The sequence below is a fragment of the Sinohyriopsis cumingii genome, unplaced genomic scaffold (assembly GCF_028554795.1).
Source record: "Sinohyriopsis cumingii isolate HCF-2022 unplaced genomic scaffold, ASM2855479v2 utg000229l, whole genome shotgun sequence".
NCBI lineage: Eukaryota > Metazoa > Mollusca > Bivalvia > Unionida > Unionidae > Sinohyriopsis > Sinohyriopsis cumingii.
In genome coordinates this window covers 7,748,410-7,776,172 of record NW_028315879.1, presented here as the reverse complement: position 1 = coordinate 7,776,172, position 27,763 = coordinate 7,748,410, and the positions used below count along the sequence as shown (strand labels likewise).

The 27,763-nt window shown below is 35.7% G+C and overlaps 1 protein-coding gene across 6 annotated transcripts in view; it reads right to left on the bottom strand.

The window, feature by feature from the left end:
• The window catches only part of LOC149774510 (eukaryotic translation initiation factor 4 gamma 3-like), an 86,402-nt gene that overhangs the window by 46,409 nt on the left and 12,230 nt on the right, over positions 1 to 27,763 (bottom strand). For all 6 annotated transcript variants that reach the window (XM_089945260.1, XM_089945261.1, XM_089945258.1 and 3 more), the window contains 4 exons: positions 26,041 to 26,190; positions 21,615 to 21,980; positions 9,305 to 10,349; positions 7,852 to 7,955 (listed from right to left, as the gene is read on the bottom strand). In XM_089945260.1, the coding sequence (XP_089801386.1) occupies positions 7,852 to 7,955; positions 9,305 to 10,349; positions 21,615 to 21,980; positions 26,041 to 26,190 (1,665 nt within the window). The remainder of the gene's footprint in view (positions 1 to 7,851; positions 7,956 to 9,304; positions 10,350 to 21,614; positions 21,981 to 26,040; positions 26,191 to 27,763) is intronic.

Here is a 27,763-nt window from a genome sequence, read left to right as displayed (position 1 = left end):
TTCCACAAAAAAAGGCTAAAAATCTGAAAGGGGAGTTTTGGGGTCCTCCCCCTACAGGGTCTGATTGGGCAACACCCTTGATCTGGGGGCATTTTACAATCATAAGAAACTGCTCCTAGTGCAACTTATGATCATAATATATAACAAAATAATCATCTGAATAACTAACAAACTTACCAAAAAAGTTCCAACTTGACTTTAATAATTTCACAATATTTATTCTCACATTTGTTCTCCAATATTATTTTAAATGCTTGTCAGTGTTTGCATCATAAGTCACAATAATTTCTCAATTTTCGCAGCAAAAAGATTACACTTCTCTCTTTTCATAACAAATCTGTAAATAAACACCCAGGTACATCAACTATATAAAAATAATACCATACATTCACTTGTCTTTTTCACATTATCCTGACACCAGGCCGACCAGTCCAAACACTAATGTCTTAATGCTGAGCGTCTAGCGAGGCAGCTGTTAGCATCATTTTTTTAAGTCTTTGGTATGACTTGGCCAGGGATCGAACCCACAAACCTCTCGCTTCCGAGGCAGATCTCTAACCACTAGACCACCAGAGCGGCCTTATTGCAGTATAAAAAAAACCCAATAAATGCAAAGTATTAGAATCTTGTCTTGTAACTAAAAAAATTTAACATGAATTTATTTGCCAATAAAATCTCAATTTTTCAACCAGCCTAAGCTCCTTGGTTAAAAATTCATCATTTAAAGACATTTACAAAAGGGTTGATTTAAATTTCGACAAAAGATGGTCAAAATTGTAAATTGCTGTATAAACAAGAACTTTTAGATCAATAAACCAGTCCCCAAAGCTGTACTGATACAATGTCTATATAATAAAATGGATGAAAGTCTGATCCCTTTTGTACAAACCAGAAAGAACATCATTCTCGACATATTTATTTAGAGAACTACAAGAAACTTGACCAGCCTGTTTCATCAAGCAGCATAGTCTGGTTCTTGGCTTCATATGCTCCCTGCATGAGAGAGCACATGTCAACTAGTAGTCATGTGATACAAACTCCAAAAGTTGGTCTAGGAATAAATATAGAAATTTGTGCAGTTTTTTTTAATAATTATTACAAGCAGTATACAAATGTCATTTAATTTTTTTCTACAATATTTGAAAATGACAGTTGTGAGATTCTGTGTTCTCATGCGTTTAGCAATCAAAATTGCTAATACCAGCTAAGATTTCATCAACACATTAGTTTTATTGCCTTTCAGCAGATTAAAGACATAACAATTTTAATACTCGCAATTTCTGACAAAATAGTTTTCATATTGATTTTATGCAGGTATAAGTTGATTAAACAAAGTTTGCTAGCCCATCCTCTAAGTGGCGGCTATGCTTTAACACCACCATGTTTGCCTCTTGTGATGTTAGACTGGTTTTCATACCTTCGATAAAAAAAATATGGACATCAAGCTGCCTGTGAAACAAATTAATCTAATCCTCTAAACGTTCGGATGGTCTCAACAAATATTTCTATGGCAAGCACCCAAATGATCCATATTGCAACTCAATAAATTTAAATCACGCTCAGTTCAGTTACGGATCAATTATGTAATTGTTTCGTCAATATTTGCAAAATTAAAGGAGTTTTCATGGTCGGGAGACAAAATTACCATTTCTCCAGACTTTTTCCCAATTTCGAGACAATGTACACACCAAAATGCATCAAAATATTTTAAATGGTTCCCAAGCTATGCTGTTTAGTTGAGATGTAGTACTGTTGGTAAAAGGGCAATAACTCCATTGTAATTGGTTTTAAAGAGATCAAGCCTAAAAAGGTCATCTGTTAGTATTGGACACTTATAGCGGTCTTGCAAGGATTTTAAAACTTGGGGTCCAGGACTCCTAACTTAGTAAAAACAAGAGTTCCACCAGCAAAACATGCAGTCCCCTCCAAGTAGTATGTTGGCACACATAAAGTGCCAGGCATAAAGCGACAAAAACCTGTCAAATTTTATTTATTTGTAGTTACAGTAGTCCCCCTCTTATAAGGCCACCCCTAATGCAGCAGGAAAGTGGCCTTATAATGCGGGTGGCCTTTCTAGAGGGGGATGGCAAATGTGAGTAGTAAATACATATGAAAAAAGTCACAAGTGCATTTAATTTTAAATATTTAATATTTTAATTAAAAAATCACATGAATGATGTGAAATAAATGTAAAACAAACTTTGTCATCATTTGCAAAAGAATGCTATGAATAACCATTGATAGTTTTAAAACTGTCTTTATAATTATGTTACAGTTCACATCATCTGTCACTTTGCTGGTATCACTCTAAAAAAAAACCCAGTCTCGTCACATTAAAAATATCCTTGCTGTCATATCTCCTGCATATTTCGTTTAGTCTTTTGTTCCAATCTTCGACAACTTCATTATTAACATCAGCTGATTCGCCACTAATGACAGAACTCTTGATATTGTGTCGCACTTGAAATCTGTGCAACCATCCGTTAGTTGCGGTAAAGTCGTCATATTCCAATTCAACTGACAAAATGTTTGCTTTTTCTTGTCTTTCAAATCAGCATACAAACGTCTCCTGGTTCAAACAATCTTCCTTTCTCCGTCCATTTCACTTTTCCACTTCTGCAGAATTGTTTCATTATCTTTTACGATATTGTTTATCTGAGTCTTCCTGACGTTATTTTTCCGAGACATCCCCCCACCCCCGTTGAATAACTTTCACGTTCTCCTCTAAACTGAGAATTTTTATTTTTCTCGATGACATATTGATCTTTTTGCAGTATGTTATTCATGTTGCGAACTACAATACTGATAAAACATTTTTGTATGCATCTAAACAAATTGCCGTGTTTTTAAAAGAAGTGATCTTGTCACGTGATTTGTTAGTCGCAGTCTGGTACCCTATTGTTTTTATACATTTCTTTACACTAAGTGAGAGAAGCCAAAACAGCTTCGATATGTACCATTAACATCACGCTGATTTGACCTCGCGGCCGCAAGGATTCGTAATTTTGACAATTATTGTCAGCAGTAATAGCCACTGATTACCAAAGTGAACAAGCTCAATATCTTACTAAGGGAAGCCATAAAGGCTATTAAACCATTTTCCTGCTGACTTGGGTATTGTACATCGATACTGCCACTTCTCAGCTGTTACTACTGTTCGATAATTGTAATCTTAACAATTATCACAGTGACTAAACCGGACATCTTATGATAACACAGCAGTAAGGCTAATTGGATTACATGTACGTACCCTTTTGTATGGATTAAAATTTGAGTCTTTCTCAGTTTTTATGGAATAAATTTGGCTTCTCGTGTGGCGTAAATGACATAATATTAACCTTAGTGGTAAATATACTTTACTCAACACTTCTTTCAGTAACGAAAACCTGACATCGGGAAACAGAAATCGGATTACTTAACATATGTCATGAATACAATACTGGTTCTGGATATATATTCAAATAAAATGCGGCCGCTTGTGAGGGGTACATTTTATAATTTTGCACTAATATGCTGGCCGCTGGTCGCGTTAGGCGGGTGGCCTTTCGCGAGGGGTACTTTTAAACACAAACTCGTCGGTGCCAACGGATTCTGGCCGTAAGGAGCGGGTGGCCGCTGGTCAGGGGGGCCGTTCAAGAGGGGGACTACTGTATTTGTAATTCTTTAAATATATATATATTAAAATTGGTATCATGCACTCAGCAGCAAGTAGGTGAAAATGTGCAACTTTGCAAAATAGAAGTGCTAGTGGTTGCCATGCTTTTTACACCAATGACATATAGCTAGTTTGTGCATCAAAGTCTGACAATCAAGTAAAGGTCTTATTCCAAACAATGAGCTAGGCACAATGCACTTTCTTACATCCAAATTATAGTTCCAGCAACTTTAGCACTCTTCTGAATCTCATTACAACAGGGTTCATACATAATTCTGAATTATAAATTCTAAGACTTTTCCCAAACTTTCAAAGACCAGAAACACAGACTTCCAAGACCTATTTTCACTTTTTGTATACAAGTTATGTTATATGAGAAAATAACAAATACAATATACTACAATATTGTTTAATGATGAAACTTAATGGATCTTCAAAAGTAAGAAACCAGTAAAACTCGACTACATCCAAATCTAACAACCCTGGACAATTTTATTTGTGATTATGGAAAGAAATTAAAATGTTTGGGTTCATTTAAATTTCCAGAGACTGTCTAAAAAATGCTACCTCATTTTCCCCAAACTGTCCAAAGCCTTCAAAGATCATATGAACCCTGCCTGCAATCTTTGTCAAATTGCCATTTAACCCCAAAATACTTATTCAAACATTTTGTCTAACTCTTGACATGTCTTCAGTGTTTTCTCTACAAATGGCTTTATGCAAGTCATTTTACTCAACAAGGCAAAAAATAGTGGGTCAAATTCCTAAAGCACGAGTCTTATTCAAGCCAATGATCAGTTTTCAGTAATTTTTAAATTGTTTAAATACACAACGAAAATATTAATTACATCATGTGAGTAAAGCCAATAAGGCAATTCCCTTGCCAGAAGCATCTGAACATTCTATATTTGTTAAAAATCTTGTTGATGGTTTTTTGTCATCGGAAATAATCTGAGCATATATGACAAGATGTTTATTTGTTGGCTATGTCAGTGCTTTCATCTGCCATTGGCATCACAAATGACAAATTTTGCAGGTCACGTATAAGATTATCCTCAACAGCATCTGATAGGCTCTCCAGAAACTGTGTACAGGTAGAAGTAGAGTCATACTGATTGGCAGAAGTCTTCAAAATGCCAACAGCATCAATTTCTTCAGCTGTCAATTCTTGTATTAAATTAAAAGATGTGTATTTTAAAAAAGGATGTTTTCTACACTCAGCCAATTTGCACACTTAAGTAGCACTTTCACTGCTGTCTTGTATAAAAGAATGTTTTTGTAAACCTTCATTCAGATCTGCCTGGTGTTGTGGACCATCAATCAGCAGTTTGTGTTCTGACAACCAAGCATGCCATGGAAGTATACTTTTCTAAAGTTATTGTTTTTTCCACATTTGGTCATGGAGCTTTTTTGTAGCTTCTGTACATATATGACAAAACAAAGGTGTCTTCACTCGACTTAACTTCTTATTTTAAAACACAGCCAGATGTGTTTTCGACTATTGCTGCATAAAATGTTTTATCTTACAAGTAACCGTTATGTCATCTTTAGCTGATGAAGGGTCCAGTGGTTCAATAAAAATACTATTATCATCAGTCAAAAAACGCGGTCCAGAATATAATTTTGTTTGTTTCGGGTCTGTTTTAATTTTGTCTTTGATGCCATTTTCAGTCGAATGCTGACAGTAACTTGGAACACAAAGCGTCCAATTGAGCGAATGGAAATTGTTCCTTCGATGCGTGACAAGAGCAAATAAAATAAGTTTCTGGTGATAATCACTTTGTTTATTTTTTGCCTCTTAGTGGGCATGGTTGCTACAAATGATGCGACAGTTACAGGTCAGCTCCGAACACAGTTTAAACCCTATGTATTATGGAAACATTAGTGCAAGAAACTGATCTGCGCATCTTTTCCCTTTGTCCATCTCTATCACCCTTGGATATAGACCCAGGAACATAAAAGATAAATGTATACATGCAATTGACATTGGTCCCTTGTTGCATTAGTCTCATTTAGTGTACGGTTTGTGGAATTGGCACCTACCAAGGCATACCTAGATCAGCTGCCTCAACATGTCAAAAGATCTAGCTCCCATTTGCCCGACAATGTGTAGCCATTGTGCTGAAAATGTCCTCAAAAACAAAACCCAACATCACCATCCTTATGAGCCATGGGACTTGGCCAGAATTACCATCATTTGACGGTATGTGCCCATGCACTCCCTAATGGTCAACATTGCAGGTCACTGGATGTATTAGATATTAGTGTTTTGAAACATTCGGTAAACTATGGTGTATTATGTGTCAATCATCATGTAGGAAATATAGTTTAAGATGCAGAATGTATTCATTAAACTCCAGGTCAGAGGTGTTTGTTTTCCTAGTCAATTCCTCACCTTATACTTGACAATGTATTGAGAGCTGAACCACCGATCAGATACCATAAACATTCCCATTTTAAAAATGCCAAAAACGGACTATTCTAGAATGCATAATTCATCACATAACGCAACTCTTCTCTTCTAGATAGCAGCCAAGAGCATGTATTTCTAAACAATAGCACTAAAAAAAAACAAGCCCCATGTTTATTTCCTCATTAAAACCCTCCTTGGTTCAGAATGTTACCCCCTTTTCTAAACTGGGAGCGAGTTTAGTTTTATGGGTTTAGTACCATTTATTTGCACAAGATATATTATACATTGGGACAAGCACATCTGGTCGAGGTAGAACCCATAAAAAACTACAAAACCATGGTAAGCCATGGCAAGCTTTCTCACAGAACCACATTGGCAAAACTGAATGGAACTGATGCAAAGGTGACAAATGAGCAGAAATACCACCACCATTTATGGTCAGCTGACCATCCCCATTTTTTATTTGATCCTAGTATATTTTCCACCTGGGTATAATAGAAAAACTACTGAAATTGATTTGTGCCTCTAAATGAGCCAGTTCAGCCGAGTACTTGAAGCACACAGTATTATATAATCATTACCATATATGATTTTTTTTTAAATACTACCAACCCTAATTTTAAAACCAGTGTAACAGGAAACTCTTTTTGCCTTATGGTGCAGCATTAAAACAGGATTCTTAAATGAGCAATAGGCTAAATTTTACAAGATGGCTGAACAACATCTAGCTGACCAAATTTGCCTTTATTCATATATGACATTGTAGACAGCATAATCTTGGATCCACAATTGCAAGATACAGTGGTATAGGACTCAAAGATAGCCCGAGACTAATAGCTATAAAATTGTCAGTAGTTTCAATAATAACTAGTCAAGATTCAGCAGGACTAGTACTAGTCCTGCTGAAATCTTCTGGCTCCAAGATGTTAAATACGTCTGTAAATCAGTATCTACAAAGTAAATTAACAGATCCGCCATCACATAAATTATTCAAAAGATCATGGTCTGAACTGTTAATATAACGCAAAATTTCACACATGGCATACAATCTGATGAAACTGCATAAAACATTGTTAGTTTATTGTCTAAGCTGTTAATTCCTCAGACGTGCCATCGCACTATATTCACTGATAGATCAGTGTCTATACTTTTAATTCCACACTTGATTTCATAACACACTGGAAGGTATCTTAACTGCTAATTCCATGTATGATTTCAAGTGCTTGACATAAACTCTGCCGTACAATGATAGAACGGTTGTGTAAACTTTTTAATTTCACACATGATTTCAAGTGAATGGCATTTACTCTGATGCGCCATTGCACAATACAACGATAGGACTGTTGTGTGAACTTTTCAATTTCACATGATTTCAAGTGAGTGGCATATACCGTATATACTCTCATATAAGCCTGTTCGTGTATAAGCTGACCCCCAAACTGAACAGTGCATGACCTGCGTATAAGCAGACTTACAACTCGGGGACATCTCAAGATGCACGAGTCAAGTTCTAAATGTATTTATTTAGGCAAATTTGTATTTACAAAAAAGTAATTTATGTAATTTTCTGTTTCCTTAAAAAGTTTCAGAAATAATGCTTCAAAAATTATCTGATCTGCCATTGCATGATACATTGGCTGGCTAGTCATTACACTTAATTCCCTCCATGGTTTCCAGTGAATAGCATGCCAAACTTGTGCAACAGCAGATCAGAGTTTACATTAATTATAGCCATGTGTCTGTTATTTACGAATGAATTTAGCATGTGAATATTAAGGCCTACCAAATCCATGAAAGCATCCATCTCTGATCCCTGTCTTGTCTCCCCTTTCCTGTTTATATCTTTCGCTTTCTTCTTGCCTCGAATGTCTTTCTTAATATCTTTAGCTGAAATGGAATAGTTCTGACATTAATTGATGTGAATGACAATTTAAAAACCTGCATATCAATTATCATAGTTGAATGTTCTTCAAAAGGCCTTTCATTTCTTCTATAAAAATTGACATACTTTAAGCTATGATGCAATAACTGATTTCCTCCATGCTGTTATGGTAAAGCCTGCACAAATTTGATTCCTTTAAATCATAAAGCAAAGAAAACTAGAAATAATATTTTGCTGGCATTTCTGAAAGGTGGATAATATGTCAGCTATAACATTTGCAATACTATTTTATAAATATTAATTATATAGGACAGATCTCATCCACCAAATGTGGCCTTCTGAAGCTGAGAATGAGTCGAAGTCGATGATAATATAAAGAAACATCGACTACAGTGCTTCAGTTGGACAGTACCGATGAAAATCACTAAGATTATTTACATGTTACCGACATCCAATGTCAAGATGATAGCAATACATCAGCAGAAGCAGATATGCAATTGCAAATGGCTGAACATTTGAGACAGTCAATTAGCCCAAGGCTATTAAGTTTCCCATCATATTTTCAAAAGTCTAATGGCTAGTTTTGTTTCAGTTATGGTTAATTACATATTAATTAAGACTAATGAAACTTCACCATGACCAATCAAGTGCTCAAGCAGCTATTCCTTCTGGCTGCAATTTCTTTTTTAATAATTCTAGGCCCAGGAGACAACAATCCATAAATAAGAGTGAATTTACTGATATTGCTACACTTCAGATAACAAAATTCTGTTCTTGCGTCTGTCTTTGCTCATCTATCTATCAACATTCTAGCTCTTCTCTCTTTTCCTCATCTACATCTCTACATATACTATGGAGGAATCTCTCGACAACTATAATTATGTCAATATATAAGGTTTTAAAGTGCACATATTTTCTACATTTGTAAAAGAAACAAAACATGATTTCCTTGAAACATCCTATATTTTTATTTATATTTGGCTATTATACCGTGTTGTCATCTTTTGTGGCAAGTCCATAAATTCATATGCCATAGTTAAGGCGAGTGTACAAAACAGAAAGCATCAATCATATTGACAAGACTTAATACTTTCTTTGTATTACAATTCACCTAAGTGTGCGGTTGGATTGGAGAATGGCGATGGTGGAATAATTAGAACTAGTTCCCATGCCATCATTCCACGATGTTTGGGAAGGGCAAGATGACAACATTTCACACACACACACACACACATATATATATATATATATATATATATATATATATATATATATATATACACACACACACATTAGTAATAATAGTGTAATATTCTTAGTTTTAAAACGTCTAGAGCTAACTTAGTGAACCTACCTGAAGACTCTGTAATATATGGAGTGGAGGCAGTATGAACTGCTAGAGGTTCAGGGGCCACCTCTAGCACTCGTGCCTTCGAAGATACATCTGGGCGAGATTCATTTGGTACCACTTCACTCAAAACTGGCTGGTCATCGGCTGTTGTGGGCTTGACTGGTTGGGGCTGCTTTTCTGGTTTCTTTTCAAGAGTTACCTCCCTTGGCACAGAGCTGGTGTCCTTTTGCCCAGCTGCAGCAGGGGTTTTCTCACCAGTTGTTGGCTTGGCTTGCTGTGTCTGCTTTTCTAGTTTCCTTTCAAGAGTTTCATCCCTTTCACCACTGCTAATATCTGATTGCTCTGCAACAGCAGGGGTTTTAATTTCACTAACAGGTTCCTCACTAGTCCTTGTTTTCTGACTACTTTCTAAACAGACTGTGATAGACACCGCTTTAGATCCAACAGATGACAGTCCTGTTTTGATACTAGAATCCACTAATTTAGGCTGCTCTTGCAGCCCTACATGTTCTGAAGAGCCTTCTCGCACCATGTCCTGGGGTATAGAATCATGACAAGAGAAGTCTGATTTCACATTTGGCTCCAAAGTTGAGTAGCTTGGTGGTTGAGAGTTTAAATTAGTATGTGCAGTTGGCAATTGATGATCATCCACTTGTACAGAACTGCTGGATGGCAGTAACAAATCAACCACTTGCACATCACTCTCTACTGGTGGAAAAGGAGTCTCAACTGAATAAAGCTCAGGACCACAACTATCCTCTTGATGTTCATGAAAGTTCATGTCAACGTAAGCTAGTGGCATCTGTTGTACATTTGCCGCCATGGACTCGGAAGCATTATTAACAACACTAGGTGGTTTATCCACTCTCACCTGGGGTGAGGGACTCTGCTGAGGAGCTGCCATGACATTAACTGGAGAAGGATGCTGAGGCAGATTTCCATCTGACAGTGTCCTTTGCTGGTTTCCTCCTGGACGTGTGCTTAGTGCTACTTGGGCTACTTGCGCTGCAAACTGTGCTGCAATTTCATTTTGTGGCAAGTGGGATATCTGAAATGAAAAGAAAACTGAATCAGAACGAGAGTTTTACAATTAACAATTTTACCACATCACAGATCAACTTAGCAAGCCATTAAAGTTAACTGGAACTGACTTTTAGCCAATTCTAGTTATCTTTATTTTAGTAGACCGAGCATTTCCAGATGTATGAATGACTATTTTCCCGTTGATTCCCTGAAGTGCTTGTCACAGCACAAGTCACATTGTCAATAGAGATACTTAAGAGTATGTCTTTTTCTCAGGCAAGCAACTGTTTATACATCTGGCTACTTCTGCCTGACATGGTCATGAAACTGAATCTGAATGGTTATTTGGGATATACCAAAGAGCGAGTCTGAACCTGAAAATAATGCTGAATGAAAGTTTGAACAAAGTTAGATGGCATGTATTAGTGCTATCAGTGGCATTTCAAAATTAAATGTAAAAATGAAAATACCAAGCCTATAGATCATTAACCAAATTATTGCGAGGATTTCTTGTATTTCTTAATAGATCAAACAAATCTACGCAAATTAGAGCAAATGGGATGGAAAACTGCAAGATAAAATACAAGCCCAGGGCTCGAAATTAGCGGTAGTCCACTAGCCCGAGGCTATCAGATTTCCTGTCGGACTAGTAACTTCTATAATGTTAGCAGATGTTCTGTAGAATCAAAGCAGTGGCCATTGTAAACACAGTCATAAAATATTAGCATGAGAAGATGAAGTCAATTTCTGCTTCAGAAAGGTGCTTTTCTTTAACAAGAATCCATCCGATTTTGTGCATTTCACTTAACAGCGCAAATTATGGTCCCGTCATTAACAACTGAAGTTTGGTAATTGATCCTAATTAATCTGATAACGAATTAAATGAAAAAATGACGCATCACACTTTATTCACTCGACCACAGTAACAAACTACAAAGCGGTATACCACAAACACGGCAAAAACTATTCAAAGAAATTAGTTTGCATGTTTTTTTTGTTTAAGGTTCTTTTTTTTTGGCTCGCTACCCAATCACTCCAACAATCACAAACAGCAAACTACATATTTTACATTTCCATCGAAATAATTATAAGAATTAGATCAATTCATTACGATTACGTCATTGACACATCCTTTCCATACAACTACTTTTTCTATGATGATAAGAATAGTTTTTATATTTTTCCCTTACAAGAATGAACAAATAATTGAATACACGTGGAGATATCCAAGCAGAATGCCGTACATTTGTTGGGAATTAAAATCTCTGAGCATGGGCATCTAAGATTTGAAAATGTTCCGCCTTATTATTAATTTCAACAATACAATGAGGTTCGATTAATTAGGAACAACTACCAAACTTACGACTTATGATACCGTAATTGAAGCTGTTAAATACAACACGCCAAGTGTCAGATGGCTTCATTTGATGGGAACACACCTTTTCCAAGCTGAAACTAACATGGTCTTCTGATGCTAATATTTTATAACAGTGTTTACAATAGCCACTGCTTTGATCATGCGGAACATACACAGAAGTTAAGTCTTTGTTAGGAAGAGGCCATTTAATTGTGGAAGGGTACAAAGACACGCGTTTTAAAACGTGTTTCTTGCTCTGACTTTCTTATATGAAGGACACTGTGCCATTCCTTTTCTTGCTTTAAATAATTTGCTTCAGCTATACTGTAACACCTCGTATTTGAAAACAAGGCACAATTCCCTCCTTATAAGACAGGCAAAATGTGGCATTTGATAGAAGGTGTTCAGCCACCAGAAAAAAAGCAAAAGTTAAATGAGAATGATGAGGAATAATTCTTATGATAGTGAAAAGCGTAATGGAAAGTTTCAGAAGAAATGGACAAAAGACAGGGAATGGCAGAATTATGACAAGGAAAGGAACGTTATGTGGTGTAACTGGTGTACGCAATTCGCAAAAACACACAGAAAACATCCAGTTTTGTTGCGGGTTGTTCAAACTTTAAAATTGAATCTGTAAACGTATATGAAAGCTGTGCAACATTGTTTTGTGAACAGGACTAGTAAAGATTTGGCAGGACTAGTACATTTCTCAATATACTAGTCCTTCTGGCTACAAAGAAGTTTGTGTTAAATTCGAGCCCTGAAGCCTGTCACACCAGAAACTTTTAAACTTTCTTATTGAATTGGTTATGACAATGGCTTAGGTACCCCAAACTTCTGCAAAGGATTTCCGGTCATTCAAGTTAAGACCATTTCTTCCCTTTAACTGTGGAGTGTTGACATGATCTCCAATATCCTTCATTTACAGCAAGAATTTCAATTTCTTTTAAAAATGTGAGCATGTTATCGTGGCAAAAACTAAACAGTCTCAATAAAACAAGAAAACCATCACTGTGGCTCATAGAAGGACTGCTGTACTGCTGTACCAATTACAAAAGATTCTTCACTTGGCATCGTAGACCCAGAATATCCAGTGTCTAATGAATGAACAATTCACTTGGCAACTTTGTTCCAAAACTTGCATTGGTAGCCCAGTGATGAAGGGTCCAGACTTTTACAAACACAAGAGACACGTGCATGTCCTTGTTGCCTAAGCAGGGTTCATACAGAATTCTGAATGATAAATTCAAAGACTTTTCCCAAACTTTCAAAGACCACAAACAGATTTCCAAGGCCTATTTTCACTAACACTTTGTATACAAGTTATGTTATATAAGATAACAACGAATACAAAATACTACAACATTGTTTAATGATGAAATGAAACTGAACGGGTCATCAAAAGAAAGAAACCAGGAAAACTCGACTACATCCGAATCTAACAACCTTGGACAATTTTATTTGTGATCATGGAAAGAATTTAAAATGTTTGGCTTTATTTCAATTTTCAAATACTTTTAAAGACCTTATGGTCATCTGCTCGATTTTCCCAAACTTTCAAGGCCTTGAAAATGCTATCATATTTTTTCCCAAACTGTCAAAGACCTTCAAAGACCATATTAACCCTGCTAAGGTATTCCAATACCACCATGTTCACACCCCTGAAAGGCTAAACATACTGCTCTCGTATCGTTTTGATGGACAGTAGTTTCTTCTTGTTAACTTGAACCGAAAAGATCTATCCCTTCTGGCTCCAAGTGAAAATTCAGCAACAAATCTCAAATCTGAGGCATCCATGAGCAGAGTGGTGGTCATCAGGGGCATACACCAGGACTCGGAAATTGGTCCAGATCAACGCAGCAACTCAAATGGTAGTACAAATCTGGCTCAAGAGAAAGCTGGTCTGCCTGGGGATCCCAGTGCTGCTTTCAGTTCTGTCTACTCTGTCCCACAGTACACATAGTAATCTACATTTGACAAGGAAATTCATCTATGCATATTCAGAATCTTCAGATAGAATAAGCTCATATTTCTCGAGGTTGCCTTTAAGGCCCAGCCAGGACCAGCAGATATAGATCTTATCAGAGAGACTCTGAATTACTGATGGATATGGATTGCCAGTGACATCAAACATGGCATTGGGAAACTTTACAGTCCACTGCAATTATCCCAAGCAGTCAGTAGATTTCTATGTATATGGCAAGTCTGATAGCAAAATGTAATGCAAAAGGAAGATGGCAGCTGAAGCGGCAGCAAAGGCAGGGCTGTTATCAAGTCATTAGAAAAAGATGGAACGAACAAATATTAATATAATACATATTAAATACTTTTCTTTCTGCATCAGAGTACATGTATGCTAGCTATGACATTATGTACACAAGTATAAAGTTTACCATATCATGTTTAAAGTCAACTTTAATGGGTGAATCTCAAAATCATTCCAATAACTTGTCAATGCTGTAATTGGTCTATTTCTACTTTGTTTGGTAAGACATGATCTTCAAACGCTTGTTCGGAGTCATTTTGAGGAAATGAATATCCTAGCTCTTGAATTTCTATTTTGATTCTTATTTATTCAATTTACGTTAAACCCTCTGAGAGCTAGATTGTTTTGCTCCACAAGATTGCTCAGTGTTGAAAATTTTACTATATTCTGCCTCGTCTACATTAAATTTCAAAACCAGCTGACACGGGGGTTAACCGGTATGCAGTACATTTTTGTACATCTAACACCTATTTGGGATTCACATTCAACATCATTTTAGGACTCAGAATCACTCACCTGCATTTCCAGCAGTTCTTTTACAACTACAACAATTTCATATACAGTGGAACCCCACTATAACATGCCAATTGGGGTCCACAAAATGGATCGCGTTAATATCAGGGTCACGCTAGTGCAGGGTTTTAAGGTATTTTACATTTTTCAGAGAACAACTTACTGTATTCATGCCTAATGTATATGATGAATAGGGTATCAACACCGATTACTATCGTGCCGTTGTGGCATTCAGTTCATATATAATGCATGCAATTCCATCGAAAAATAGCACACAGACTTACAATATTCAATACTTTTTCCCAGATCATTGTGTCTGAATTCAACGTTTAATACATAGCATGAACAAAGTATCAACACCGTTTATTTGCCGTCTGATATCATACCGTCGGGGCTTGAAATTAATCCATAAAATATTGCATACATATGTAAACTATTCAATAAATTTTTCACACATCATTATGTTTCTGAATTCAATGGGAAAAATGAACAGCAAAATTAGGTTAAGAAAGACGAAGCACGTGTACAGTTCATTATGTTCCAGGGTCTATGAACGGTGTCAGTACAAATTTCATACTGTTCAAGTTTTCTCACATGCATTTCCGTGTACATTTATCCATTGCAAATTTCCAATAAGTAAAGCTTGCATGCCTATTTGTTTGAACGACTACAACAAGAATAATTACCAATCAACACATGCTTTTAGCGTGCATATAACTTTTACATCAGATTTTGTGAATATAGAAAGAAACGTGTGAAAACTACTATTTAATCATTGCGCAAAGTGTAAACTAGCTTTCCCATAACGGTAAAATATTTTTTAAAAAATAAATAGGAAATTAATAACGAGTTCATAAACACCATACCCATAAAAACCCGAGAACTAAGTGCAGTAGGCCTGCAATGATCACGAGTCACTTTTATATTTAAAAATTTTTAAAGCTGAACGCATGTATAATTTCATACCCTTTCAATTTCCAGCTAATAAAGCGGACATTATTTACTAATCAACTGATTGCATCTAATAACACCGCCAAGCCCAGCATACATGTTGGCAGCTTTCGTTTTTTGATGTTTATTAAATTGTGAGAATGTTTTATCAACCACTGCATTGGCTGCTGCTTGTTTGTGTACACAGTTAAAGAAGAAACACGTGTCGACTATTGTTTGAGGAACGATTGTATACAGAATTAATTGAAAATAATCACAAAGACGACTTACTGGCTTTACTCATGGTTCAGTAACAAGCAACAGTTCCAAAAATGTTTATTTTGGCATAACACTTCAAGAACCTGTTAAATTTAACAATTTTTTAAATTACTGTTAAATTTCAGAAGCTACGCCACGATTATAAGATATTAACATTCACACACGAACTTTTCCCTCAGAATGATAATAAATGTTTTACACACTATTTCTCGTACCAAAAATATTTTTAACAAATTCCTGGTACGAGAAAAATACACATGTATTTAAAATTTCTGGAAAAACAACACAATCATATTAAATTTGAATTCATACACGATCTCTTCCCCATAATGATAATACATTTTTAATGCACTGTTTCATGGACTGGAGCCACATCACAACCTGTTATATCCGAATTCGCGTTATAGCGGGATGCATTATAGCTGGGTTGCACTGTACTTCAAAACTTTAAAAATCGTCACTATCATTATCATCGGCCAGTATTTCCCCAAAGAAATCATCTTCTGAAGATGGAAAGTATTGGGAGTCTGCCATTATTGGTTGACCCACATAAAGATACAGTCTTCAATGTTGAAAGGAAATACAAGAAATAAATAATGGACTACAGACCTGCCAACCATGACGAGTTTGTCTCAGTAAGGCAGTTGTTTTTTTCCATAAGATTGACCAGTTTTCAGTAAGGTGTAACAAAATATTGATGGCTGCTATTGTAAAAAAAAGGAAAAGTAATCAAAGGTTTGACGCATCGACGATAAACATGTTCAACTGAAACGTTTGTAAAGCACGTGTATACTTTATTTACCACTAGTACAGTTGCACAAATCCTATGCAGCTCAATGGCTTGTTGCTGTCTCTCAACTTGACATAGTTCTTGGAAATTCTTTTCCATTTCACATGACGATGGTAATTATATCTCCCCCAACAATTATACTCAAATTAGCATGTGATGTCCAATAAACATAATGGTGTCCTTTCCAGCTTTTATTCACAAGAATCTGAATACACTTCATTATTCTTCTGTGTTGATTATTAACACTTTTCTGGAAGCCTTAACAATTGTTAGCTACGATGTCTGCAGTGTGGCAGTTTATAGATATGCCTAGCACAGAGGCATTATGCCAGACATGTAGCATGATGTTCCACCCAGTCGCATTATCCTGACACCAGGCCAACCAGTCCCAACCTCTTCATGCTGAGCACCTGGCAAGGCAGCTGCAAGTTATCATTTTCTTTGGCATGACACGGCCCGGGGTTCGAACCTGTGACCTCCTGCATTTAAGGCAGAAACTCTAACCACTAGGCCACTGGAGCAGTGAAAGAATAACAGTCAAAGGACCACTTGATGCTGAAAATTTTGAGTGCCCAAGGCTTATGAGAACTGCCTACAGGGAAAAGAAAGGATATTTGTCTGCCCCAAGTTTAATGGGGGAAAAAAGGAACAGGCTTTTGTATCCAATACTTACAATTACAGTGGGAATAATCATCTTACTCAACTGCAATAAGAACAGGTTTTGTATTAATGCTTTTAAAATTTCAATTTGTTCAATGAAACAACACTTCACTAATAGTCACTGTTTCACATTTACCTTTCTTATTTGACATCAAATGGCTTATCAACGTACCAAGTTACATTGCAGGCTTTTCGGCAGTTATAGCCATAATAAAAGTTTTTTAAATTAAATTTTCAGGTCTTTTCCAAGTTTATTCCTGCATGAAAATGACCCTGTGAACAGAAAAAGTTTTGTTTTAAGAAATTATGTTTTTTAAATGGATATGTTTCTTTTTTTAAACAAGTGGGAGCTAACAATTCCCAGTTATTCAAAAATATAGGTAATTATTTGCAAAATTTTGGGTTTGTCCCAATCAAGAAATAAACTTCAGACATTTCTGTATGCTATTCCTAAAGCATATTCATTTATATGCTCTTCATTGTCACCAAGATTTCTTATCTCCAATTTTATTTGTCAATTTACTGTCCAGTTTATTATTACTCTCTATTCTACAGCCAAAATATTCTGAGATCTCCAAAGTTGTAGGAAACAACTTACTTTTCCATTGTGACACTAACTCCAACTCTGCCCAAAATATAGATGAAGCCAGTCTCAGCAACGAGGAATTCACATATTCTTCAGCTTATCAGACAAGGATAATATCATCACTGACTGGACTTCACATATATAAAGGTTAATTACAACTGGAAAGCATTACAAACAGGCCCAAAATGTCCATCAACTGCTCGACATATACCTCAATGCCAAATGTCACAACAGTTGGCAAAAATAAAAACCTCCTTCAATGCTAACACATGGGGGTTGGAAGTTAACTTACCTTTTTTCTAAATGAAAGGTATGTATTAAACGTATTTGAACTTACAAGTTTGTGCATATATTTTAATAAATGTAATTGTTGTTGTTGTTGTTGTAAGGTTTAACGCCATTTTTCAGCACAAGATAGGCTAAACATGGCGGCCAGTATAATTGGTGTTGGAATAGCCCTGGAAAACCCCTGGAAGAACCACCGACCCACGAGAAGCTACTGGCAGGCTTTTTCACGTACCCATGTTAGCCGAGCCTGAGACTCAAACTCACGCAGACAGAAGTGAGATGGCAGTGATCCATAACAGTGAGCACTTTAGACCACTTGGGGTCCCCTGTAACTGTGGTAGAAGGTACTATGTTTAGTGAATTATTTCATCCCATGAATACAACCTTTGTACTCACAGTTACAAAGTTACATTGCGGGCTCTTTGACAGTTGTAGACATAAAACAAGTTTTTAAAATTAAATTTTCAGGTCTTTTACATGTTTATTCCTGCATGAAAATGACCCTCTGTGAACAGAGAAAAGTTTTGTTTTAAGAAATTAACATTTTTTAAAATGAATAGTGTTTTCTATTTTGAAACAAGTGGCAGCTCAAAATTCCCAGCTATTCAAAAACTTTGGTAAATATTAGCAAAATTTTGGGTTTGTCGCAATCAAGAAATAAACCTATTACAACTTCAGACATTTTTTTAATACTATTCCTTGATAAAGGCTACTCATTAATAATACTGTTTAAGGATCATGTCCAAATTGCAATGGCAGCTGTTAATGAACAGCAATAGATACTGTAAGGCCAAACAATCATATGCATCACTTGCTCTTCATTCTCACAAAGATTTCTTAATTCCCAGTTTTATTTGTCAATTTACTGTCCATAGTTTGTTATTACTCTCTATTCTACTGCCAAAATATTCTGAGATCTCCAAAGTTGTAGGAAACAACTTACATTTCCACTGTGACATTAACTCCAACTCTGCCCAAAATATAGATGAAGCCAGTCTCAGCAACGAGGAATTCACATATTCTTCAGCTTATCAGACAAGGATAATATCATCACTGACTGGACTTCACATATATAAAGGTTAATTACAACTGGAAAGCATTACAAACAGGCCCAAAATGCCCATCAACTGCTTGACATCTACCTCAATGTCAAATGTCACAGCAGTTGGCAAAAATAAAAACCTCCTTCAATGCTAACATAAGGGTGTTGGAACATAACTATACCTTTTTCCTACTATGAGGCATGTATGAGATGTATCTGAACTTTAATGGTTGTGCATCTATTTTAATGAATGTAATTGTGGTAGAAGGTACTATGTTTAGTGAATTATTTCATCCCATGAATAAAACTTTTGTACTCGCAGCTGCAAAGCTAAGATACCAAAACAGAAAAATGGAAAATCTGCTAAATCAATCCTTTTAAGAGTTCATTTCCATCAATCTGACTTAAAAAGTGTAAAACACCAGGAAATAGGAAACGAGATTCAAACCAGTTCTGCCACATCTGTAAAACAAAAATATACATGATCTGCATAAATGCCGACCCCAAGAGACACACAAGTGAAAATGTTTTGCTAAGTGGCCAAAACAAGGCATAAGCTGAGCATAAAATGTGTAATCTATATATTACATACCAAATTATATAGACTGTAGGAAAAATGCACTCATTTTTGCTATCTTGGATCTGCAGCTCGTCGAATTTTTGTGGCAAAATTTGCAAAATCTATGCAGATGAAAACCAGACAACAAATATAAAACAGACTGACAAATTATTTATATTTAGTACTTGACTATCAACATTCTAACCTCTGCAGACTAACTTAAGTCCACATATTCTTTTGTGCTGTATTACATCTCTCACTTTTTTCTTCAAAATCTGTACATACAACAATTTTATGAAAATAATGGATAAGGACTTAGTTAAGACTATAAGAAAAAATGAATGTAAGGACCAAATATTAACAAAAATCGGCTGATTTCATTCCTCCATACTGAAACTGTCTCAAGAGTCTTTCACGGTGTTCCAATTGGTATATGACTGTTTCCGGTTTCCATCAAGTTCTTCATCATTTCATTTAAAAAATCTGTTATAAACTGTCACAATGAAGCTAATATTACAGACATATAAAAAAATTATGTAAAAACTATGTTTAAACACTTTTTAATAAAAAGTTAAGAACATGTCCAATTTGTAAAGACTAGTAAAAACCATGTTTGTAAAGCAGCGTAGATTTGTCTAATTTCTGATTGGACTTATTTTCAAGTTCAAAAAGATCCATCTGCTCTAACAATTTTCATCCACATGACACCATTAAATCCGTAAAAAAATTGGCACCATTTTCAGACTGGTCCACTAACTTGATTATCAATGTAATGTATCTGTGAGACAGTCTTTCAAATTAAAGAACCATATGGGGTCTTTTTAATGGGTCAAATACAGATGCTATATACAGAAAATAAAGAATTTCTTGAAGGTCAAGAATGGACAAATTAGTTCTTATGCTAATTTTTAAAATATTCTCAAATTTTTGTGAGTCAAATTTAGGTGACAATAATAAAATTGAGAAAAGAAAACTTTTTATTGCTTTATTTTTTTTTAATGGACCAGAAAAGTAAGGGTAAGAATTAATCAGGTGGAAAAAAGCATAATGATTAATGGTTGGCACATATGGATGTCGTACAAATTTTGAAGATGTGTATGCAAAGTAACTACTGCAATACTTACAGTGACTTATGTACTTTACACCATTATCACTAAAAACACAGAAACATAGTAAGTTTAGTGCCTTATTGAGATGAGTAAGTGGTCAGTGGAGGCCAAGCTTGATTGTTTAGCCAAGCAAAAACTGAATGATCACCTAACTCTATATAACCTTCCATGTGTTGATTATAATGCAACCAATAAAACAACCAAGACATGCATGCAATCACTGTGTTCTTACATCAGAACTGCTAAAGTATTTTTTTTAAACAAGATAGAAAAGGCAAAAATGTAACGCTACCAAAGCTATATTTGATGGTAGCTTGGCAGTGTTTTCTATAAAATTGTAAATACCTTTATGCCAGGATAGTATCTGACAAGTTTGTCTGAAACTGGTCCAATGGATTTTATTAAGCTCAAAATGCTATTTATAGACAGACAACACACTATACACACAATATGCAAGACAATACTTATAAGCTCATACTAATAGCTATCCTGCACCAAGAGAGATACACACGGAATAGTGCATGAGAAGGGACATGCGCATACAAGAAAAATATGGGTAATCAAAGAAAACATCAACACACACATCTATCTCTATGAGAAAGATTCAGAAACTGAAGCAAACTGTTTTAAGACTATAGCCTTTTGAGCTGATACTGAAATAGAAGAAAAAAATGGAGTCCGTGGCCAGTATCTAAACAGAAGACAAATAAAAAGAGTACATCAACTATGCGAAACTGATGGTACAAACATCTAAACATCCATTTTTTTTACAGAAAAATAAACAAGAACTAAAACTCCTTCTGCACAGAATAACTCAACACAGCATAAATCAATAGGAAACAACGTTAGGACTTGAAATAAATGTGACACATTATGAGCTGTTAATAAATATTAAAACATTTTGATCTCACCTCCTGACCACTGACAGTACCATGTGAAGCCAAGGAACCTGACGAGGGGGGCGTACCTCGTGCCTGTTGAACCTCTTCCATAATATCTTTCCCACTATTTGGATCTATTATCTGTAACACTGTGCGCTCTCGTTTCTTTGCTACTGGCTGTCCTGGACCACTCATGCCCGAGGCAGAGGGTGGTCTATGCTGTTGCTGAGCTGCATTGTAGAAAACAGCTGGAGGGTTGTTGTAAGTGTGAGTGTGAGCATGAGAAGCAAAGTTTGTTGTGTTCTGCTGTGGCAGTTGAAATAATCCCTGCTGCGTGGTTGGCATGCTGTTTTGATAGGCTGGGGAGGACATTCTTTGAGGGTAGTTGGTAGCAGTCTGAAAGAATAAAGAACATGTCTGCACTTTTTGAAGATGGAACTGCAAAATTCACTAAAATACACCAAAAACAACAAAACAACATCTATTCAGAAGTAGCCGAACACTGGCCACAAGGCAACAAACTACGTGCTACATGCAGCATTTTAGTGGAAACCCATAATGTTACCATTAATTCAGGAGCAGTCAAAACATGTTCAGAAGTAGTAGCCACAAAACAATTTCATGGCAACTGTTATGGTAGCTACATTGGGAGGTCATATTCGCAGCATTTTCAATCAATACCAAATACATTTAATAACCTGAAGGTAATGAACAATTGCAAAGCCCATCTATACTATTACTAGTCTCACATAAATAAAATAAAAATTCCACAATTTCCCAGTAAATGTATTATAATAAGTTGATACAATCCAAATATGTTTTGGTGTAATTTGTTCAAATCATTGGTTTTCAGATCTGTTAGAAGATTTATTACTACCTGACTTTATTGGGTTAAAATCACAAGCCGAGTAACCATGGAGTGGCAGCCAGCAGCATAATTAATCCATAATAATTACCTAGAAGGTACTATATGAGGCCTGTATGAAAAACACGCAACATGTACTCTCTAATTCTTGTACTCATTTACATGTACAATACAATTAACCAGCTGCAGGCATCATTTCACAATATAACACCCCTTCATTTGGTATTTGCATGACATGTCCCATAGATGAAGTCTTTAAAGGACATTTTCAAAACCAACCAGACAATGGTCATTGCAGTTCTCAGTAACCTGCCTAAATAAATAATGAACTAAAATTCAAGCGTAACTAGGTCCAGTTTCCTGATTATTTGTCAATAAAGCTGCTGCTTTTTAAGCTTAATACTCAAAAGTAGTCTGGTTTTAGTCTCAGACGATCAATGTATTTTATTAAGCACATTTGTTTAAACACTCGCGCACAAAACAAAAGATGTGAAAGCTTCTTCCCTGGACTTCTAAAAGCACCATGCAACTGAGTGACTGCCCCCAATCTGTACTGGAGATGTGCAATTAGAGATAACCAATGCCCAATTTGCCTACTTGTTCTTAAGAGAATATTTTTTTTTTAATTTATATAGGTAAGCTTGATACTAAAATGGGTAAATATCTGCATTTACAGTGACATGTTTTGGCATCATTTTAATGTCAGAAAACTTTTCACTTCAACAAGCAGCAACTTATTTTAAGTCTGACAACCGTGCAGCTAAGAGATGTGGAATGTCAGAATCTGTGTTAATCATCTGGTCAGGCAATGCTGCAATTGCCCAAGGTCACTCATATTTTCAAGACTGAAACTTTACGGATACAGTGTCATGCCAAAGGGAAGATGCTGGCATACATTTCTTATGTAATTTCTTTTTGAAAGAAAAATGTTGCCAACTTGCATTCACACCAAGTATTTTAAGTCTGTCCAAGAATTGACGGTCTTACCAAAATAGATCTTTTAGTATGGAAGACTTTAGAAATATGGACAGTTGGAATTCTTCTTTCAAATGCAAGTTAGATATTTTTCTTTTGAAAGTACTTGTGCACTTACAAAAATATCTGCTAGTCTTTACTTAGGCTGGTGATCTGTTATCTCCAAAGTTCTCAAAATACTGATGAGCTAGGGCAAGCATAAAAATATCTACATACATGCCAAGGAGTAATCCAAGCAGAGAGAGTAATCCACAGATAACATAATCAAGTTCAATGAGCATATGTACAAAATGATTTATTTACCCCTTCTGGTCTTTTAATATCAATTAATGCTTCATACTTTTATATACAGCACTTTGAGCTTTAAAAAAGCTACAGTCTCTCATACTGCATTACAAAACACTTTGTACCAGCTGAGATTATGCATGTTTTTCACACCAGAAGTGCACTGAGTGCCAAGTTACAGAACCTGGGTCTGAATTCAGTTTTATTTTTGTTAACAATACTGAGCAATCTCTCAGTCAGCATTAGAATGGTAAAGAACCAATATCCCTTTGATAACCTGACAAAGAATAGGAAATTTATATCTTCCAGTTATTGGGTCTTTTAGCTGGGAAATAAGGTGCCATTGCACTTCAACTCTATCTGCATTAAGTATATCATCAGGTAGAATGCCAACATGATACTTCAGGAGTTCTCCTTCTAATTTATCGGCAGCCTTTCCTACAGCATGGTACATCATATGACAACCTGATATGTACACTGATGAAGACATTTTTCAAAATATAGAATGCAACTCCTTTATGAATTCCAGTCATCACTGATGCTTTATCAGCTGAAAACCCCATACAGTTCTGCCAACTTATGTTTATTCAAATGATTATTAAGCAAATAAAACATGTTTTCTCCATTGGAATCAACTGTTAATTCTGATTATGAAAGAACACTGAATTTGCCCTTTTCGTTATCAAAGTCTCTTACACAGACTGGGTACAACTTTTTGTCATCATAATCACTGCTCCTGTCTGTCGCAATATTAAACGACCCAATTTTCATGGCTTCTGCAATTTTAAGTGAATTATCTTTTGATACACACCTAACAATATTTGATGATTTTATTCTTGCACATGCATATTTTCTGCAATCAGAATTTTGGAATCAGGAAACATCAGTTTGAACAAGGACCATCGTAGTCTTCTACTGCTAGGGGTGGTCTTAATGTTCTATTAAAAAATCAGGAGTCATGAGCAACTGCAGTTTTTCAAGTTACTCAAGTTACAAAACTTGTATATTTATGTAAGGAGCCAAGTATTAGACCATAGGGGTGGTCTTAATGTTCTATTAAAAAATCAAGAGTCATGAGCAACTGCAGTTTTTCAAGTTACTCAAGTTACAAAACTTGTATATTTATGTAAGGAGCCAAGTATTAGACCATATCTGGTCTCAAGATTGTATGTGGTAGTTAATGATTGCTTTTCAAAAACTATATAGTTGAATGATTGATTGGGTTGATGAGGTTTTACAGAATAGCTTTCTGAGAGAAAAAATGTTTGGACGGAAAGCTCCATCATGGAAACAGTAACACTAATCCGAAAACGACACATTTAGCAATCCCGACATTTCAGTTGCTGTTCTGTTACATCACGTTTTGTTTTTATATTGCATATGGCTGCTGGTACATGAAATGATGCGAGTTATTTAATATAAGACAGCCAACTCGATATGTATAATGGGGGGGGGGGGGGGAAACAGAAAAATGCCATAGTTGTGTGCTGTGAGCTGTTCCAACAGCACTGACAGGAATCCAGAGGCCAAATTTTCAATGTCTTAAAGCTATTAGCCCAGATACACTGCTACATAGCTTCATGTGTAATTGGGTTTTTTTTTGTACCAATTTTATTCTAATGCCTTTCCCTCATCAAGCAAATCCAGGCACAATCATGTGGTTGCATCATGCAAATTACCATTTCACTTCTTCGAAGAGCAATCATACCAGATTTATTGATTGTATTTAACGACCTCTACATGAATCGACATGAACATGGCATGTCAAGTTTAAAGACAGAAATAATAACAAGCAATCGTGTATTTGCTGGGCAACAATGTGTCATCATAATCCTGAGACATCAGGGGCTCTTAGTCTAATGTGTAGGTTGCAAAATGAGTAACAACTTAATAATGCAAACTACACTGCGAAGCAGGCTGAAATATCAGCATTGATTCTTATACGTCAGGGGAGAAATGTTTTCCCTGGTAGTTTTTTTATAGTGCATGACTGATAGATAAATTTTTAGCCATGATACAATCCCCCCAGGGATAGATATCTATATTTTGTCGCAAGCCAGTGACTGTTCTGCAAAATTTACTTGTCAATTAGAACTTTTGGTCGAAAGCTCAAGCAATTTACTTGGAACTCGCAAACGATAATTCCATTAAGTGTCAGCAGAAATGGTTAAATACATTGTAAGGTATGTCTGATGCCAAAGTCATCAACAACTGTCACCTTAAAAAGGATATATTCTTTACCATTTACTCAATGGGAGATGTTAATAAATAATATCACTTCATCTCCAAGTCCATTTTACATTACATTATACAGTCGAGAGGTTTTCATACCATTGGCATGATGACTTGTGGTGCACTAGAGCTGAACTGAGGTGGTGGCATGAACATGATTTGTTGTTGGGTATATAATGCCTGGCTTGGCTGAGGTTGACTCATTTGGTATCCTGATGGACGCATGCTTGCCTGATTGTAATATTGCGGCTGAAAAGAAGAAAAATCAAGAAAAATTCTCTTAAAGATAAATCAAAAAATCTAGCAATGGCTTTTTAATATGTATATAACTGATGGCCAAAAGAAATATACAGTACCAAGACTAAAGAAACTACACCAGTATTCCTCCTATTTGACTGGGGTCTTACTCTGTATAGTCTATTTGTTTCTCCAAGTTCAATTTTGCTACAAATTGTAAAGTTCAGGCAAATATGAATAGATTAAATTTAAAATTCATTCTAAGATTCATTTTTGTATGTTCTTGCAATTTTTCTATCATTTAAAAATAAGAATACACTTCTTCCTCCAAAGATTAACAGGTCATGATGAAAATGAGCTGGAAGACTTCAGACAAAAACCTTATAATCTCAACCCTAACTACATTTATGTACATTTGAGCGCATACTGCTTAAAGAACAAATATTAAATTGTGTATACCATGTGCATAATGAATATACGTGGAAACAGAAAAATGAAGAAATTATTATCCAGTCTCAGCAACGAGGAATTCAGATGCTCTTCATGTTTATCTGAAAGGGTAACATCATCATTGACTGAATTTTCAAGAACACGTTAAAAGAGGAGCTATTAAAATCAAGTCTGTAACAGATGCTTCTAATACTGTAAAAACTCAGTCACTTTAAACTCCTCATTTCTATTGTGCAATCCAATTATCAGCATGCTTTAAAAGACCAGGTGCAATGCATAAAAATATAGACAGTTTAAAGCATCCAAGGTTCTCCAGTAAAGTTTATCTGGTTCCCTGATCAATTCAATTGAATCTAACACAAAACATCGATCCGAATCGTACATGGACAAGCCAGTATCCAGATTATAATGCAACCATATTTCCATAATTTGTGCTCTTACTCCATATATCCGTATTTTACGAGTCATTTCCAAGAGATCTGCGGCACAATCGTACGGGTTGGCAGGTCTGAGGACCATGAAAAGTCAGAAAATCATGATGTTATATAATCATCCAAGTGCAGCAATAACAAGATTTTCAACATAGTTGCTGTGGTGGCCAGAATGAAAGACTGTGCTGCACCATTTTTATATAAGGCCAATTGGACACAGAGGACTAATGCATGTAACAATTGTCATGACAATCCTGGTTAAGAGGAGTAGCGACAACAAACTACTTCCAACAGACGGCCAGATGTTAGATGAGACTTCTGGGTAAAAATCTGGGAAATCACTCGATATTGTTAAAAATTCACCTGTCATATTCATCAAAAATTTTATCTGAAAGAATTTAGGGTCTTTTAACTTCATATCCTCCATCTAGGAAACTACTTCAGCATGTGAGCTGGGTTCATAAACAATAAATCACAGCAATTTTTGTGACACCATATTCACACCACAGTTATTGTTGGATGTGTACAGAGCTATGCTACTGGAGAAGATGCAGCAACATAAACCTTGGAGCAAGAGAAACAGGTCATTGTAATCTACATTTCCACAAGGGCAATAGTTTTTCTCAAATAAAACAATTTCATAGCTGAACTTTAAAGTGTTTAAGAAACTATGAAAATGCAAGAACTTCAAATGATCACTCAAA